The 16,286-nt window shown below is 63.5% G+C and overlaps 1 protein-coding gene across 5 annotated transcripts in view; it reads left to right on the forward strand.

The window, feature by feature from the left end:
* DNMT3A (DNA methyltransferase 3 alpha) overlaps positions 1–16,286 on the forward strand; it is a 61,977-nt gene that overhangs the window by 43,667 nt on the left and 2,024 nt on the right. For all 5 annotated transcript variants that reach the window (XM_025214114.1, XM_006032369.3, XM_025214116.1 and 2 more), the window contains 14 exons: positions 1,424–1,636; positions 1,732–1,890; positions 1,975–2,082; positions 2,907–3,063; positions 3,449–3,598; positions 5,868–5,912; positions 6,507–6,586; positions 6,790–6,902; positions 7,054–7,237; positions 7,349–7,433; positions 15,344–15,489; positions 15,610–15,700; positions 15,792–15,940; positions 16,155–16,240. In XM_025214114.1, the coding sequence (XP_025069899.1) occupies positions 1,424–1,636; positions 1,732–1,890; positions 1,975–2,082; positions 2,907–3,063; positions 3,449–3,598; positions 5,868–5,912; positions 6,507–6,586; positions 6,790–6,902; positions 7,054–7,237; positions 7,349–7,433; positions 15,344–15,489; positions 15,610–15,700; positions 15,792–15,940; positions 16,155–16,240 (1,766 nt within the window). The remainder of the gene's footprint in view (positions 1–1,423; positions 1,637–1,731; positions 1,891–1,974; positions 2,083–2,906; positions 3,064–3,448; positions 3,599–5,867; positions 5,913–6,506; positions 6,587–6,789; positions 6,903–7,053; positions 7,238–7,348; positions 7,434–15,343; positions 15,490–15,609; positions 15,701–15,791; positions 15,941–16,154; positions 16,241–16,286) is intronic.

Genomic DNA, 16,286 nt, shown 5'->3' on the forward strand with positions numbered 1-16,286 from the left:
GCGGGGGCCGGGGCCGCGCTTCGAGCGGGGGGCTCGTGCTCGGGGGCCGGCACGGAGCCGGGGCAAAGCCAGCTCCCCTCCCGCGTTTCCGCTGCGGATTGAGGCCGGCGGAGCTCGGGGCGCAGCCGGGCCGGTGCTTCCAGCCCTGCAAACGTGGGGCTCAGCCACGAGTCGCGCCGGTCCCAGCATCCCTGCTCCGGCGCCAGGCGTCCAGCTTGGGAGCGCTGGGACGTGGGGCCTCCTGCAGCCCCAGGCGAGCGTGGGCCACAGAGCCCGAGCGCTCGGGGGCCGGGTGCAGGCCCCCGCCTCCGTCCGGGCTGCATGTCTGGGGCTGGGGTGCCCCAGCCCAGCCTGGCGCGGGGGGGCGAGAGGCCGCCTGGATGGGCATCCACAGCCCAGCCGGAGCGACCGCGCCGTCGCCTGTCTTCTGTCCAGTCTCCTCCGAGGCCTGGGGCCGGGCAGGCACTTGCCCCTGCCCCTGCCCCACATGGGTGCTGGGCCCTGCCCTGCCCTGCCCTGCCCTGCCCACGCCACCTCTGCTGCGACTCCGTCTGAGTCTGGGGGCAGGCCTGGGAGTGGGGGGAGAGCTGGCCGAGGACCCTGCCCTGGGATGGCGGGTGCTTTGCCTTTCTCCGGGGGGCTGCTGAACAAGGCTGTGACCTTAACGAGGCTGGGCGCAGCTCCTGGAGCTGATGGTGGCTTGGCAGCCAGGAGCTGCAAGCGGGTGCTGGAGGTGTCCGGCCAGCGTGCGGCTCGGGGAGCAGAAGCCTGTCCTTGCGATGGCACCAGCCCGGTTTGGGGAGAGACCTCTCCAAGGAGCACCAGGGCGCGGGCCGGTGCCAGTGCCCATGCCGCAGCCCTGCTGCAGGGCTCTCTGGGGGCGCGGGCAGCCTGGGCAGCGGCCTGTCTCCCCACGGCACACCCGAGGCCAGCGCTGGGAGCCTCGGCTGCTGCCTTTTGGGCGCTGGGGCAGCTGGCCTGTGCCCCGGTGCATTGAGATGCAATCAGCTTTGGAACGAGGGGGGGCGGACTGGAGCTGGGGGCGCGCACGGGTGAGGGGCTGCCCCAGCCCCACCGCTGCAGGGCGTGGGTGTGACGTCCTGTGCAGCATGGAGCCACTCAGCACCTGGTTGCATGGCTCTTGCGTGGCTTTCTGGGCTGCCCCTTGTCCCCACCGGGCTCCCCGCCAAGGGTGTCAATGCTTTAGCCATCCATGGAGGCTGGTGCCAGCTTCACCCATGCCCTGCCCTGGTGCTGGGCAGAGCGGGGCAAGAGCGAGCGGAGGGTGGACGGACAGGTGGGCTGCTCCAGCCTGAGCCCTGCCAGGGCCGGGCCGATGACGCGGTCGGGGCAGAGCCCGGGGGCAGAGCCCGGGGCGTCTGGGTGGGCGGCACTGACGCCCGGCGGCTCCCTCTCCCCGCAGGCTGAGAAGAAGGCCAAGGTCATCGCCGTGATGAACGTGGTGGAGGAGACGCCCCGGGCAGAGACCCAGAAGGAGGAGGAGGCCAGCCCGCCTGCCTCGCAGCAGCCCACCGACCCTGCCTCGCCCAATGTGGCCACCACGCCTGAGCCAGTGGTGGCCGACGCCGTGGACAAGAGCACGTCCAAGTCGGCTGACGACGAGCCGGAGTATGAGGTGAGTGCCGTGGGGCCGACAGGGTGGGGGAGCCCGGGCATGGCCCTCCAGACCACCCCCCAGCCCTGACTGTGCTCTCTCCCGCGGCCCGGCAGGATGGCCGCGGCTTCGGTATCGGTGAGCTGGTGTGGGGCAAGCTGCGCGGCTTCTCTTGGTGGCCCGGGCGCATCGTGTCCTGGTGGATGACGGGGCGCAGCCGCGCGGCCGAGGGCACCCGCTGGGTCATGTGGTTTGGAGACGGCAAGTTCTCGGTGGTAAGTGCGGGACGGGGGAGACGGGGCCGGGGGCTGCCCCGGGGCCAGACCCTCCGGATCTCATGCCCGCTCTGGTCCCCACAGGTCTGCGTGGAGAAGCTCCTGCCCCTCAGCTCCTTCTCCAGCGCCTTCCATCAGGCCACCTACAACAAGCAGCCCATGTACCGCAAAGCCATCTACGAGGTCCTGCAGGTGAGCAGGGGCTGGGGCTCTGCTGTGCTGTGCTGTGCCACGCGTGTCCCCTGAGCCCTGGACAACCCACCTGGTGTCCCTGGGGCGTGGCCTGTTTGGGGTGGGCTGGAGCCATGGGCGCCAGAGCTGCCAGGGAGCGGGGAATGAGGCTGGGGCCTGGGCGGTGCCAATGCTCCTGCTGCACCAACCCCGCAGGGTCCCGGCTGGTGGGTCTTGCCCCCGCGCTCAGGCTCAGTCCAATGCCACGCTGGGGCAGGAAGGGATTTCCCCCCTGCTCAGACTGATCCGCACTGGGGGGGCTTGCCTTCCTCTGCAGCGGGGGCACGGCCTCATGAGTATACGAACCCCCTTTGCAGCAGCAGGACGTTGGCAGCCGTGACCTCCCGTTTTCCCAAGGGCAGGGGCGATGCCTGGGGCTGTCAGGGGTGACCGTAGTTTTGCTCCGAGGTCAGACACGGGGTTGGTCTGGGCTGGTTGGGACGGGGCTGATCCTGCTTCGGGCTGGGCTTGAACTAGACGTTACCCCTGGGGCTCCCTGCCAGCCCCTTGGCTCCGGGACCCTGAGCTGAGCCTGTTATCTGCCTCCTGAGGGAGTGAGCTGGCACCTAGCCTCCGGGCTTAAGGAAGTGGTGCCCCCTGTGCTGACTCCTAGGCCCCCCAGCCGTGCCTTGCCCCGGGCTGGGGGACGTCTCTCCCACCTCAGGGTAGTGCCAGAGGCCGTGCGGGCTGTGCAGGGAGTCCTGGCAGCAGGGGGACGTGGGAGGCAGGGGGCCGCAGCCGGGGCCTGGGGCACAGCAGGTGACCAGCTGGAGCTGTCCCTGCAGGTGGCCAGCACCCGGGCAGGGAAGATCTTCCCGGCGTGCCCCGAGAACGACGAGACGGACACGTCCAAGGCGGTGGAGATCCAGAACAAGCAGATGATCGAGTGGGCTCTGGGGGGCTTCCAGCCATCGGGGCCCAAGGGCCTGGAGCCGCCAGAAGGTACGTGCTCCCGGGGGCAGGTGGATCCGGGGCATGGCGTGGGCTGGTGTGTGGCTTGATGTCTCCCCCTGGGCGTTCATGCAGGCCCGGGTCCCGCGTCTCCGCAGAGGGTGGCTGGGCTTCTGCACCACTTCCCTGCAGGCTCTGAGCCCAGCCCGGGGCAGCACGCGGGGGTGTTGGCACCGCACCGCACCGCAAGTCCAGCCAAGCAGACCTGTCCCTTCCCCCAGCACCTCTGGGGCTGCAGCCGGGGCTGCTATAACCTGCCTCATGGCTGCAGACAAGACCAGCGGGGTCGGTCTCTGGGAGCACCCGGCCTCGGTGGGGAGGGCAGGCTGAGGCCCCCTGCGGCCCTCGCTGACGGCCCCCTTTTCCCCCGGTGCAGAGGAGCGCAACCCCTACAAAGAAGTTTACACAGAGATGTGGGTGGAGCCAGAAGCCGCCGCCTACGCCCCCCCTCCGCCCGCCAAAAAGCCCCGGAGAAACACAACGGAGAAGCCGAAGGTCAAGGAGATCATTGATGAGCGCACCCGAGGTACCTGCCGGGTGGTGGGGGGCGGCTGGGCACAGTGCCGGGGGCCGGGGCATTGCTGCTGCTGTTACCAGGCCCTGCCGCGTGCTGGCATTGGGGACACGGGGAAACCTGGCCTGCGGGAGGGTCCCAGGCTCCCCCACCCAGTCTGGCCTGGTCTCCCAGGGGAAGAGGAGCTGGAGCAAGTCCGGTCCATGCTCCCCAGGCCCCAAGGGGATGCTCTCTCCACGGGGCAAGGGTCTGGTTTCCAATTCCAGGCTCATCCTGGACAAGACACTGCCTCTGGAGCGGGGCAGACCTAGTGCTGAGCCCAGCCACCAAAGCCCCAGCAAAGGGAGCTGGGATGGCAGGGGGGTCCTGAGTGTCCCCTCCGCTGCCGGGCAGAGCCTTCTGTTGTCTTAGTTGGGGGGCCCGTATCCCCGATAGTATTGGCAGCGTGCTGTACTGTGACCCGGGGGCTACAATGGCAAGAAGCTGGACAGGAGCCAGCAGTACGCCCTTGGTGCCAAGAAGGCTACCGGCATCCTGGGCTGCATTGGCAGGAGCGTTGCTGGCAGATCGAGGGCAGTGGTTCTTCCCTCTATTCAGCACTGGGGAGGCCACATCTGGAGTCCTGTGTCCAGTTATTGTCCCCCCTACAGAAAGGATGTGGGCATGTTGGAGGCAGTCCAGTGCAGGGCAGTGAAAATGGTTGTGGGGCTGGGGGACAGGACTGGTGCGGAGAGGCTGAGGGAACTGGGCTGATGGAGTCTGGAGAAGAGAAGACAAGCGGCGGGACTGAAGAGCAGCCTTCACCTCCCTGCAGGGGGGCTGCAAAGAGGATGGAGCTGGGCTGGTCTCAGTGGGGGCAGGTGACAGGACAAGGAGCAATGGGCTCAAGCTGCAGCAAGGGAAGTTGAGGTTGAATATTAGGACTTTCTCACCATGACGGTAGTGATGATGACGATGAAGTGAGTGTTGCCACACTCATGTTGGAAGCGTGAGGGCCAGAAAACCAGCGACAGTAGAATGGTCAATGTCCGTAAGACCGTGGGTACCTGAAGGAGGGCCATGCGGGCATTCGAAGATGATGTGGTCAGCCACCTGAGCTCGAGCACCGCAGCTGCAGCCAGCGTCGCTGGAGAGGCCTCAAGGGTGCATGCTTGCCCGCTCTGAGACGGTTAGGAGCAGTCCAGGCCCCGCGGGGCAGCTGCCATCCCGAGGGGCAGAAGCTGGGGTTGGGGATGAAGGTCTGGAGCCGCAGCTCTCGTGCAGCATATTGCCTGCTCCACAGGCTGTGGGTGACGAGCCATTTGCAGATTCGATGAGCTTATTGGCCTGAGTGGAGAACGGGTTCAGAGACATCAGGCAGTTATTGGTTTTCTGGCTTATGGCAGCTAGGCTGGAGTACAACGAATGGTCTGGATTTGGGGCTTTGGGGTTAGGGCCAGGGTAGCAGCTTATCCCCAGATGCGGGGCAGGGGGGGCCTGAGAGAACTGGGAACCAGTCAGCTGGGGTTGGCATAAGGCATCCGACGATGATCCTCACGGTGCTGTTATGGCTGGAGGCTGCTGGTGTGCGTGCCCCGGCCCCAGACAGCCGCACAGCGCATGGCAGGAGCACATGCAAGTGCCCAAGCGCAGGTGCAAAGTGTTTAGAAACTTGCATCCCAGCAAGGCAATGGATTAGAGCTCCTCTGCTGTTAACCTTGCCCTGGACCGCTTCTAGATGCTGGCCGTAGGTGGTCCGGCTTGACTCCTAAATAAGTAACGGTGTGACAATTTTCAAGTGTCTCGTTGCCAATCTCCACTTTGGAGGGTGGTGAAGCACTGGAACAGGCCCCCCAGAGAGGTGGTGGAGTCTCCATCCTCGGTTTAACACCCGGCTAGACCAAGCCTTGGCTGGGAAGATGTAGTTGGGGCTGGTCCTGCTTGGAACAGGGGTGCCCTCCCGTTCCCCTCTCATTTGGGGGCAGCAGTGGGTGCCGGTTATGTTTGAGCGTCCATGGGGTGGTGCCAGAAGGGCCCCAGAGGCAGTGGCCTGGGCCTGGCAAGATCAGCCCCGACGCCTGTGCCAGGAGCACCAGCAGAGCCCGGGCTCCGTGTGGGACCCCAGCCCAGCCCTGCAGCCCCACTCCCTGGCGCTGAGCACCCTCTCCGCCCTTGGCACCTGCCCTCTGGCCAGCAAGCATGAGGCCTCTGTCCGGCACTGGCTCTGGTTCCAGCTGACCCTTTCTGGGCTGGGCGATTTTCTCCCCACCCCCACCCCACCCGGCTGCCTTCCCTCCCACAGAGCGGCTCGTGTACGAGGTGCGGCAGAAGTGCAGGAACATCGAAGGTGAGTCGTGCACCGGGCAGGGAGGGGGCGGCGGGCCAGACCCCTCTTGTCGCGGGGCCGCACGGGGCTGGGTGGGACGGTGCAGCTCCCAGCAGGGCTGCCTCCCCACCCCTGGGGCCCTGCCGGCAGCACTAAGGAGGGGATGGGTACAGCCACGGCTCAGGCTAGGGCCTAGACACCCCCCCGAGCCCCTCCCTGGCTGCTTTCCTGAGGCTGTGGGCAGCTGGGACGGTGTAGGGATGGCAGCAATGGCTCACACAGCCTGGTGAGCATGGCCTGTTTGCACCCACGCAGGGGGCAGATCGGGGCCAGTTGGGCCCACATGGCCCTGGATTGGGGGTGGGAGCAGGGAGGGGACCAGCCCGGGCTGCGGTGTCTGGGGAGAGCATCCTGGGAAGAAATAGGTAGGGCGGGACCCCCACAGCCCCCAGCCGGGATGAGACTCCGGTATAGCCATGGCCAGGCTGATGACCGGACCCCAGCATGAGGAGCCAGGCTGCGGGGTGCAGCGATAGCCAGTGCTGGGAGATGGTGGAAGGACATGGGGACAGCACCCAGTGCAACCTGCCCACCCCTGCACCTCTCCTCGCCCAGATATCTGCATCTCCTGCGGGAGCCTCAACGTCACCCTGGAGCACCCGCTCTTCATCGGAGGGATGTGCCAAAACTGCAAGGTAGGGGCTGTGCTGCGCTGGGCCCTGCCCCAGACCCCCTTTGTCCCCCGGGGCCAAGACCCCGGCTTCACTTCCCACCCAGATGGAGCTGCCCCTCCAGTTCCTTCTGGCCTGCGAGGCAGGTGCCCCGTGCCCGGGCTGGCCCAGGAGACAGGAGCGGGGGACCCAGGGGCTGACAGCTCATGCCCCGCATCTCCCCCCAGAACTGCTTTCTGGAGTGCGCGTACCAGTACGACGACGACGGCTACCAGTCCTACTGCACCATCTGCTGCGGCGGGCGCGAGGTGCTCATGTGCGGGAACAACAACTGCTGCAGGTGGGTGCCACCCGGATCGGGGCCCTGCTTCGCAGGGAGGAGAGTCCAGGAGGGGCTGGGAGATGGGGTCACGCTGAGCCTTGCCAGCAATGGAGCTGGGACAGCCCCCCATGTCCGCGGGGGAGCTGACGTGTCCCCACCCCCGGCCCAGGTGCTTCTGCGTGGAGTGTGTGGACCTGCTGGTGGGCCCCGGCGCGGCCCAGGCGGCCATCAAGGAAGACCCCTGGAACTGCTACATGTGCGGGCACAAGGGCATCTACGGGCTGCTGCGGCGGCGAGAGGACTGGCCTTCCCGCCTGCAGATGTTCTTTGCCAACAACCACGACCAAGAGTTTGTGAGTACTGGGCGTCTCGGGGGCACGGTGCTCAGAACTGCGGTGGGCGGCAGTCGCGGCCTGCACCCGCAGCACAATCCCTTACGCCGCCTCGTCGCGTGCTGCTTCCAGGACCCGCCAAAGGTTTACCCGCCAGTCCCGGCTGAGAAGAGGAAGCCCATCCGCGTGCTCTCGCTCTTCGACGGGATTGCCACAGGTGGGTGCGAACGCGTCCCTGCGCTCCGGGCTGGGAGAGACGCAGGCGGTTCCCGGCCAAGCTGGACGCCGGAAAGAGCCGTGGCTTGCTTGGGACTAGCTCCACGCGCGCAGGGAAGCAGTTGCTTGGAGCAGGGGGAGACACTGCCGGTCCCCGCTCCTCCAATCCCCTCGCTGCTCTGCGCTGCCCGCCACTGCCAGAAAACCCCAGTGAACACCAACAGGGAACGGCAGGTTCGGTGCCGCAGGCACGGAGCTTTAAATTGCTGCTTTAATCCCCCTGCCGTTGTCCGGTAAAGTTCTGGATCTTTGTTCCCAGGCCCGTCCATCTGCTGAAAGGTATTAGCAGATTTCTGTGCAGACTGAGAGGTCAGAAACGTGGGGTTTGTGTTCTCCCACCTGTCACCGGGTGCCCTCCTTTCTCTTTGTGATGGTTCTTTCTGGAGCGCGGCGGCGGTCTAGCGTCACCCGCACACTTCCCACGAGGGCATTCGGTGCGGTGGATGGGACGCACGTGTCGGTCCTGACGGGTTCATTGTGGTTTGGTGGCTCTGGAGATGAGTTGGTGGGTTTTGCATTTATTTATTCATTTGCTGAACTTGCCATCCTTCCCAGCAAGAGCTTGCAGTCAGAGGGCAGCGTAGCGACAAGAAAAGAAACCACTTAAAAGGGAACTAGAACAAGAAGATATCCCCTGAACAAGGGGTCACCTTGGCTTTGCTTGGTAAAAGCCCGCCCAGATAGGACTCTTACATTGCTTGCTGCCGACAGCCGGGCTCGGGCTCCGGCAGGCCTCAAGGAACAGCCTCCCACCTGGTTTTGCCACGCAAGGACGTGATTTTTTGGGCAGGGTTGTGCACGCATTGTGTTTGCTTCTGGGGAGGAGTTGGGTGATGTTTGGAGGTTGTTTGCAAGCCTGGAGCTTGGGTGGGCTGTGGTGGGGGGTTGTCCTGTGGGCTGATTTTCTCCAAGTGTCGGCTGCAATTATTGGATCCTTCTTACAGGTTTATTACGGCGGGGGGCGGGGGGGGCTCTACTGTAGCACTTGCTGCAGGGGATTGTGTAGCTCGCTCAAAGATGGGGCCTGTTTCTGCGTCAGAGCATCCTCGCCGGGTCAAGACTGTTTCCGGTTTGGCAAAGGGGTATCCCAGGTCCTCTCCGGCGGTGACGTATCAGGGGCTGACTAGAGATTGCAGCTTTCTGGGAGCGGCGGTTTGGGGGTTTCTGGTTTTGTGAGCAAAAGTGCTGTCGTCCATGGGATTTTGCATACAGTTGTTCATGAGGGAGCATTGTGGTGTCCAGAAAGTGAGTGCTGGATCTTAGTGATCAGAGGGGTATTGTAGAGCCATGGGGCTGGCAGGGAGCTCCAGAGGTCACATCTACTCCAACCCCCTGCCTGAGGCAGGATCAGGCCCGTCCAAACCAGCCCAGACGCTTCCAGTGTCCAACCTCTGAGCAAAACGAGTCACGCCTGACACAGCCCCAGGCATCGCCCCTGCCCCAGGGAAAGTGGGGGGCTGCGGCCGCCAGCGTCCTGGGTTATGGGTGTTGCAGAGAGCCCAGGCCCAGGCTGTGCCCCGCTGCAGAGGAAGGCAAAACCCCCCCAGTCTGAGCAGGGGGGAAATCCCTTCCTGCCCCAGTGCGGTGTCGGGATGAGCCCAAGCGCAGGGGCCAGACCCTCCAGCCAGGACCCTGCAGCGGGGTTGGTGCAGGAGGAGCATTGGCGCAGCCCGGCCTCATCCCCAGCCCGGGCTGCAGCACCCAGCGCCTCGGGGGGAGGCTTAAATAAAACTCCAACACGTGGAGCAGCAGGAGAGGAAAAATTCCCCCCCCAGCCCCGAGCTTGTTGAACCTGTGGTGGAAATGAAGAAGCCCGTCCGGGTGTTCGGTCCAAGGGATGGCAAACACGATCTATGCAATGCAGGTTTGCTGGTGCAGTTTTCCGAAACCTCTCTTCAAGGTGCCTCATGCAGAGGTGGCATCGTTGTGCCCCAGTGTGGAGGCCGTGTTGACTACGATGGTGTGGATGATGGATGGCCGGTGCGGTGTGTTGTCCTCAGACGTGCAAGTGCGGTCCATGTTCTTGTGGGTATTTTGGGCAGATAGCTGCACGCGCGGAGGGGGCAGGACGAGGCGTGCGGGCTGCTGCCATCCAGGGATGCCGCTTGGCGAGGTGGGTCGCGTTCGGGATCTTGAGAAATCTGCAGTGTCCTCTGGGAGGGTTGCTCTTTGAGCGACAAGTGCCGTGAGGACGGTTGCACCGGTCCTCGCTTCTCAGCGAGGGCATGGCCGTCGGGCAGGATGGGTCTGCCGGGGTTACCTGATTTCTGCGTCTTCGGTAGCGCGGACGGTGTTGTGCGGTGGGGCGTTGGTAACAGGCTTTTCCTGCAGCTGCTCGGTGGAGGAGTGAAAGATGTTTGAGTTTCAGGGTGACTGTTGGCACAAAATCCTTCCAAAGCTCTTCGTGGTAAATTGGCATCGGAGCAGTCATCCTGACGGTTGAGGATGCCTGGGGCAGCTCCTCCATCTGCTGGCTGCACCCCTGATTCCCTGCTGGATCTCGGGGGGGCTTTTCTCTCTGCAGGGGACGGGGTACTTTGCTGCGAGCTTTCTTCCAGAAGATGCTGACATTGTGGTCCGCAGTGGCTCTGTCCCTGGGAGCCATCCCTCCAAGCTGGGGTTGTGCTGTAGATTCATTAGAGCCTGGAGCAAGACGGTGGTTGGCCGCAGCTCTGTTCTGCTTGCGGGAGATTTCTTTTAAGGCCAAGTCGGCAGCAGATTCGGCAAGCCGGCAGCGACATGTGAGCGTCTTGGGTTTGTCCCGGCAGGCATCTGGAACGGGATCGCAGGTGCTGCGATGGGTGGCTGATGCCCGTGTTCCTGGTGATCGGCTGGATGGGATCTCGCGAGGCTGCACCTAATCCAGGATCAGCCCTGACTAAACCATCCCAGCGCCGGGTCTGCGCACGCTGCTCTCGGCAGTTTCCAGGCGTGGAGATTTCGCAGCTTCGCTTGCTCAAACCATCCTCGGAGTCAGGGAGCTCCTCCTCGTCTCCAGCCTCAGTTTCCCCTGCTGCAGCTTGAGGCCATTGCTCCTAGTCCGTCCATCCTCTCTGTCATCGCCCTTCAGGGATTTGCAGACTGTGTCCGATGCCCGTCAGGCTTCTCTTCTCTGGATTCAGCGCCCCAGGCTCTTTTCAGCCCTTCCTCCTCAGTCTGGCCTCCCAAGCAAGACTTTTCTGTCGCCGTGCGCTGGACTCTCCCGTCTCTCCGCGCCCTCCTTAAAGGCAGTTCTGGTCCCATCCGTGTTTCTGGCTGGGAGTTGGCTGTTGCAGTAGCTGCTTCTCCTCTTCCTCTGTGTTGGGAGGCCATCGCCGGGCTTTTCTGGTGTAGGGTCTGCTGCGTGCGTAATAGCAGAGTTAAATCTCGTGGTGCAGGCGTGCATGTGGAGCAGTGGTTGCTGCTTTGGGGATCAGTTCACATCTATGCACGAAGCCCTTCGGCTCTAACGCCAGGGGCTGGGAGCAAGCCCCCAACTCAGCCCAGCCTGCCGTGGTGTGGGTGTGCTTTGGGGGCCCCAGGGCCAGGGACCTGTGGCTGGGGGTGCCGTCACTTCTGTGCTTGCCCTTCTCTCCTGAACACGAGTTCAGGGAACGTCAGTAGCCGGTACCGGTGTGCAGCACGCTTGCCTGACTGGGGGACCCGCGCGTCCCAGGGGCCGGGAACGACGAGGGGCCGTGGACGAGGCAGTCAGAAAGGCTCCGGTGCCTGCCCCAGCAGAGCAGGGAGCTCAGTCCTCCAAAGCACCAACGAAAGGAGAAGAGGGGGCAATAGAGTTCTAGCTATGTAGCAGAGTGGCCGGGGAGTGGAGTGATGCAGCGTGGGATGCCTGGAGGGCATCTCAGATCTGACCCATGAGCCAGGATTTGGTTTTTCCAAGGACACTTCTGATCCATCCCAGCTGGCCGCAAAGCAGCTTAGCTGGCCCCTGCGCCTGCCCGCTTTGGGTTTAAACCATCTCAGTTGTTATGTGCATCCGTGGCCTGCAGCTGGCGGAGCGCATCAGCGTGTCCTGCCGCGGTTGGGGAAGGTGACGGCTGCTGAGCTTTGAGGTCCACCTTTCTGGCCACGTTGCATGGTCAGAGGGGCACGCATTTGGCTGAGGGCTGCGGAGACCCAGGCGCTGGGGGCTGCTGCCGCATGTGTCGCACGAACCTAGGAACAAGAAGGTTGTGGTCGTGAACTCGGGCAGGTCAGGACCGCACCTTAGAGACTGACTTGTTCAGAGAGACTTTTGTAGGCAGCAGAGTCCATCAGAGTCCATGAGACTTAGTGCAGGAAACTCAGGGAGTTGAGGTCACTTTTCTTCCTTCCCTGTTATGGGTTTTCCGCAGGGGATGGTGAATTCCTGCATCCTCCAGGCTGTGCCAAGGCGGGAGTGTTGCTGGACCTGTGAGGCCAGGAAATATGCCAGAAGTAAGGGCTGTGGATGACACTGAATGCTGCTGGTTATGTGACGGGGGTCAAATACTGCCAAATATTTAATTTACATACAGGTGAGGGCCCCTTGTACCTGCGTTGCTGCAGGGTGGCTGCACACATGCATGCACACAGTCGTGTGTACATAAGCGCACGTGCATGCACACACGCTTCACTTAGGCACGGGCTCCCCCAGCCCTGCCCCTCTCTCCTGAGCTCTCCCAAGTCGTTTTCCCTTTCCCAGCCCCATAGGGCCAGGAAGTCAGGACCCCACCCCATGGCGGGGGGCCGCGGGGTCTGGCTGCCTGCTGGGTAAAAAGCTCCCGGGAAGGACTGGACTCGGGAGGCTTTGGCAGATGATAGCTGTGAGCTACAGAGCTGAAAGCTGCTGGTTGCATCAAACACTGCAAGGCTTTTTACGCTGGCGTGTTGGGGCAGCCGGGGTCGTCTGTGTGGGGCTGCGGAAGCAGGAAGTCCCAGGGGAAAACTTTCGAAGCTTCGTGCTGGTTTTGTGGCGCCACATCTGTGCCACACGCAGGAGAAGGCTCGTGGCATTCACGGGCTGGGTGTCAGCTGCCGTCGCAGGTGGATTGTCGCGGTCCAACAGCCAGGAAGCGCCGGTTGCCCTGCTCCAAGGGCACCTTCCTTGGCGCTGTCGTCCTGCTTCGCTTACGGCAACCGCCTCGTCTCGGAGCACAGGCTCCTTTAACGAAGGCGGGGGCAGCGGTGACCATGGAACCAGCTCCATCTCACCGCTGCCCACTGACACTGTCGGTACCTGTGGGCCCCGGGATTGGGACCTCCGGGGCAGTCTTCGGGTGTTCATCGATCAGCACTGAAGGGCTGTTGGATCAGATACGCAGCGAATGCAGGACAGGCCTCGCCTGGATACTGGGTGCGGTTCTGGGCTCCACATTTTAAAAGGACATGGAGAAGTCAGAGAGGGGCCGGAGGCAGCAACAGAGATGATCCAGGGCTTGGAAGGCAAGTCCTGCGAGGAGAGGCTGAAGGAGCTGGGCATGTTCAGCTTGCAGACAAGATGCTCAAAGGGGCCACGACAGCAGCCTGCAAATCCCCAAAGGGCTGCCAGGGAGAAGAGGAAAGCCCTTGTTCTCTCGCTGCGGAGAGGAGGACGCCGAGCAATGGCTGGAAGTGGCAGCAAAGCAGGTTTAAATTGGAAATCCGAAAACACTTCTCCCTGCTCTGACAGTGAAGGTCGTGGGAGAGACGCCAGGGCAGGGGGGACTCCCCGTCGCTGGAGGTGTCAAGGAGAGGCTGGACGGGAAGGATGTAGGTGCAGCGATGCCTGTGCTCTGCCGTGGGGGTTTCCCAGGCTTCTGGGCTGTGCTGATTTCCCCCCACACGTCCTCTTCCGCTCCATGTGTTGAGGGGTTTTAACCCTCCCCCCGAGGCGCTGGTGCTGCCGCCCAGGCTGGGGATGCGCCGATGCTCCTGCTGGCACCGACCCCGCAGGGTCCCGGCTGGAGGGTCTTGCCCCCATGCTCAGGCTCAACCCGACGCTGCACTGCGGCAGGAAGGGATTTCCCCCCTGCTCAGACTGGGGGGTTTTGCCTTCCTCTACAGCGGGGGCACGGCCTGGGCTCTCCTCTGCAGCGCCCGTGACCCCCCGGCAGCAGTAGGACCTTGGTGGCCGCAGCCCCCCTGTATCCCGGGGGCAAGGGCAGGGGCGATGCCTGGGGCTGTGTCGGGGGTGACTGCCGTGTGGCTCCAAGCTCGGACACGGGGTTTGTCTGGAGGGTTTGATTAGGGCTGATCCTGCCTCAGGCAGCTGGACTCAGTGCGACCCATGGAGCTCTCTTCCAGCCCCGCTGTATGATTTCCACGACCAGAAAAATGAACCTGATGGCATGTTCCTCAGAGGGATTTATGCCAGCGATGCAGAGACAGCTGAAAATCCTCACGGGCTAGCACTTGTTTTTGCACCTGACTTGTGAGGCTCCCAGCAGGATGTGGCTTGGAGGGAGGGAAGGAAGCCTTCAGGGTGCTGAAGGAGAAGATATTCACAGCGAGGGTATCACCAGCTTCCCCGTAACAGCTCCTAAGCCAGCATCTCACTCCTTCCCACGCACAGCAGAGAATCGCTGCCCGCCCAGTTATAAATATTGTCCCCAGTTTAGGACCCCAGGAGGTTATTTCGGCTGGGCCTGACGGTGCTGCTAGCCTGGCCTGGGCTTGGTTGATGCCTGTGCATCCACACAGTCTGCATTATGGATGCGCCGCCTACGCGATGCAGCTCTTTGTGGTGCCACGGAGGCTCTGAGCGCTTCCCCTCCCGTGCATCGAAGCTGAGAGGCCTCGCCCGTCTCCATTATGGACCCTAGTAGCTGCATCAAAGCACGTGCTCTGTCCTGGTGCAAAGGGTCGAATCCTCCCCACAGGGCAGGAGCTCTGCCAGCGCCTCCGTGCACTGCTGCACGTGTTGGTCCATTGGGGTATCGTCCGTCTGAGCAGCAGAAGCAGACCGGTGCCCCCGTGGCTGCAGGGCTGGGGCTGTAGACAGCTAGCAGTCGGGAGAGGAAGGCGTGACCGGGTGTTCGGAGGAAGATGACAGTGGTGTAGATAAAGCAGTTGAAGCCAGTGAAGAAAATGCACCGCCAAATGCTGGAGGCACTGGTGCAGCCTGCTTGGCTTAAGGGCATTTAAAATGGACTCCGGTCTTTCCGAGCCGCTCTGCAGGTCTGATCCCAGCGCAGTCTCACGTGTCCAGGCTGACCTGGGATTTGGGGGCAAAAGTTGGGAAGAATTGTCCACCCTTGACTGGCGCTCCCGTTTCTACCGACAGTAACTCCTTACGGACCTTTAGAGCTGAACGTCTTGACTTCACACCAGCCATTAACTCACTTGCTCCTTCGTCGTTAGCGCCTTGCCTGCGGAAGGTCCTAGGGCAGCTTAAAGTCTCTCTCTAGCTGTCCAGATAAAGTAGTGCTTTTAAAACATTTGACTGAGACTTCGCAACGTTTGACTGGTCAGTTGGGCAGATACCAGCCCTAGAGAGCTCTGTCCGGGTCCCATAGTCCGGCCCTGGCACAGCCCATCCCAGACCACTCGGTCCAGCCCCCCTCAGTGCCCTTCTCTGCCTTGGCCTGAAAAAAGCACCGGCATCCCCGGTACCTTGCGTCTGCCCTGGCCCTGCTGGCACAGGAAGCCCCAGCTCTAGGCGTTTGGGGTCGGGGGCCAGAGCCAGGCCCATGCTGGGCAGGGGCAGCTGCCTGGATCCCTTCGTCCCGTGCGGGGGGACTAGTCCTGTTCGGTGGGGGCCGTGCCCCATGTCCGCGTGCGCAGCCGGGCAGGTCTCCTGCAAGGAGCTCTGCCACGGTTCAGCCCCTGGCCTGCCCGCCTTGTCCGTCTCGGGGAGGCTGCTCAAGGGCGGGGGGCCTGGCTCGGGCCTGACCCCCTGGTCTGTGCTGGCAGGTCTGCTGGTGCTGAAGGATCTGGGCATCCAGGTGGATCGCTACATCGCATCAGAGGTGTGCGAGGACTCCATCACCGTGGGCATGGTGCGGCACCAGGGCAAGATCATGTACGTCGGGGACGTGCGCAACGTCACCCAGAAGCACGTACGTGAGCCCCTGATCCCCTCCCGCCCCACAGCTCCCCTTCCCACGCTGCCTTGGGGCTCCTCTGCCCCCCGCGTGGCGGTACCCCCGGCACCCTCACGGCTGCGGTCTGTGTTGCAGATACAGGAATGGGGCCCCTTTGACCTGGTGATCGGAGGAAGCCCATGCAATGACCTCTCCATCGTCAACCCTGCCCGGAAGGGCCTGTACGGTAGGTGCCGCGCCGGCTGTGCCTGCTTGCCTTCGTGCCCAGGGCCGGCGCCATCCCGTGACGCCGCTTCCTCTGCTTGTCTCCTGCGCAGAGGGCACCGGGCGGCTCTTCTTCGAGTTTTACCGCCTCCTCCATGAAGCCCGGCCCAAGGAGGGCGACGACCGGCCCTTCTTCTGGCTCTTCGAGAACGTGGTGGCCATGGGCGTGAGCGACAAGCGGGACATCTCGCGCTTCCTCGAGGTGCGTGGGGTGGGGACGGGGGCACAGGAGCCTGGGGCAGAGTCCGAGGCCACGGGGCGGTGCTTTTCCGGCTGAGAAGTCGGGCTGAACGTGGCACGGAGCCACGGTGAGGGCTCGTCCTCCCGGCCTGCGCGGTGTGGGGGCGGGTGGCAGGGCGAGGCGGTGCCTCGGGTCCTGGCTGCAGCCCTCACCGCCGCCGTTCCCTGCCTTGCAGTCCAACCCCGTGATGATCGATGCCAAAGAGGTGTCTGCCGCGCACCGGGCCCGGTACTTCTGGGGTAACCTTCCCGGTATGAACAGGTTGGTGAGAACCCCGAGTGGCCCGCCACGACCTGGCGGGCTCCGT

This window comes from Alligator sinensis, unplaced genomic scaffold (assembly GCF_000455745.1).
Source record: "Alligator sinensis unplaced genomic scaffold, ASM45574v1 scaffold8_1, whole genome shotgun sequence".
Taxonomy (NCBI): Eukaryota; Metazoa; Chordata; order Crocodylia; family Alligatoridae; genus Alligator; species Alligator sinensis.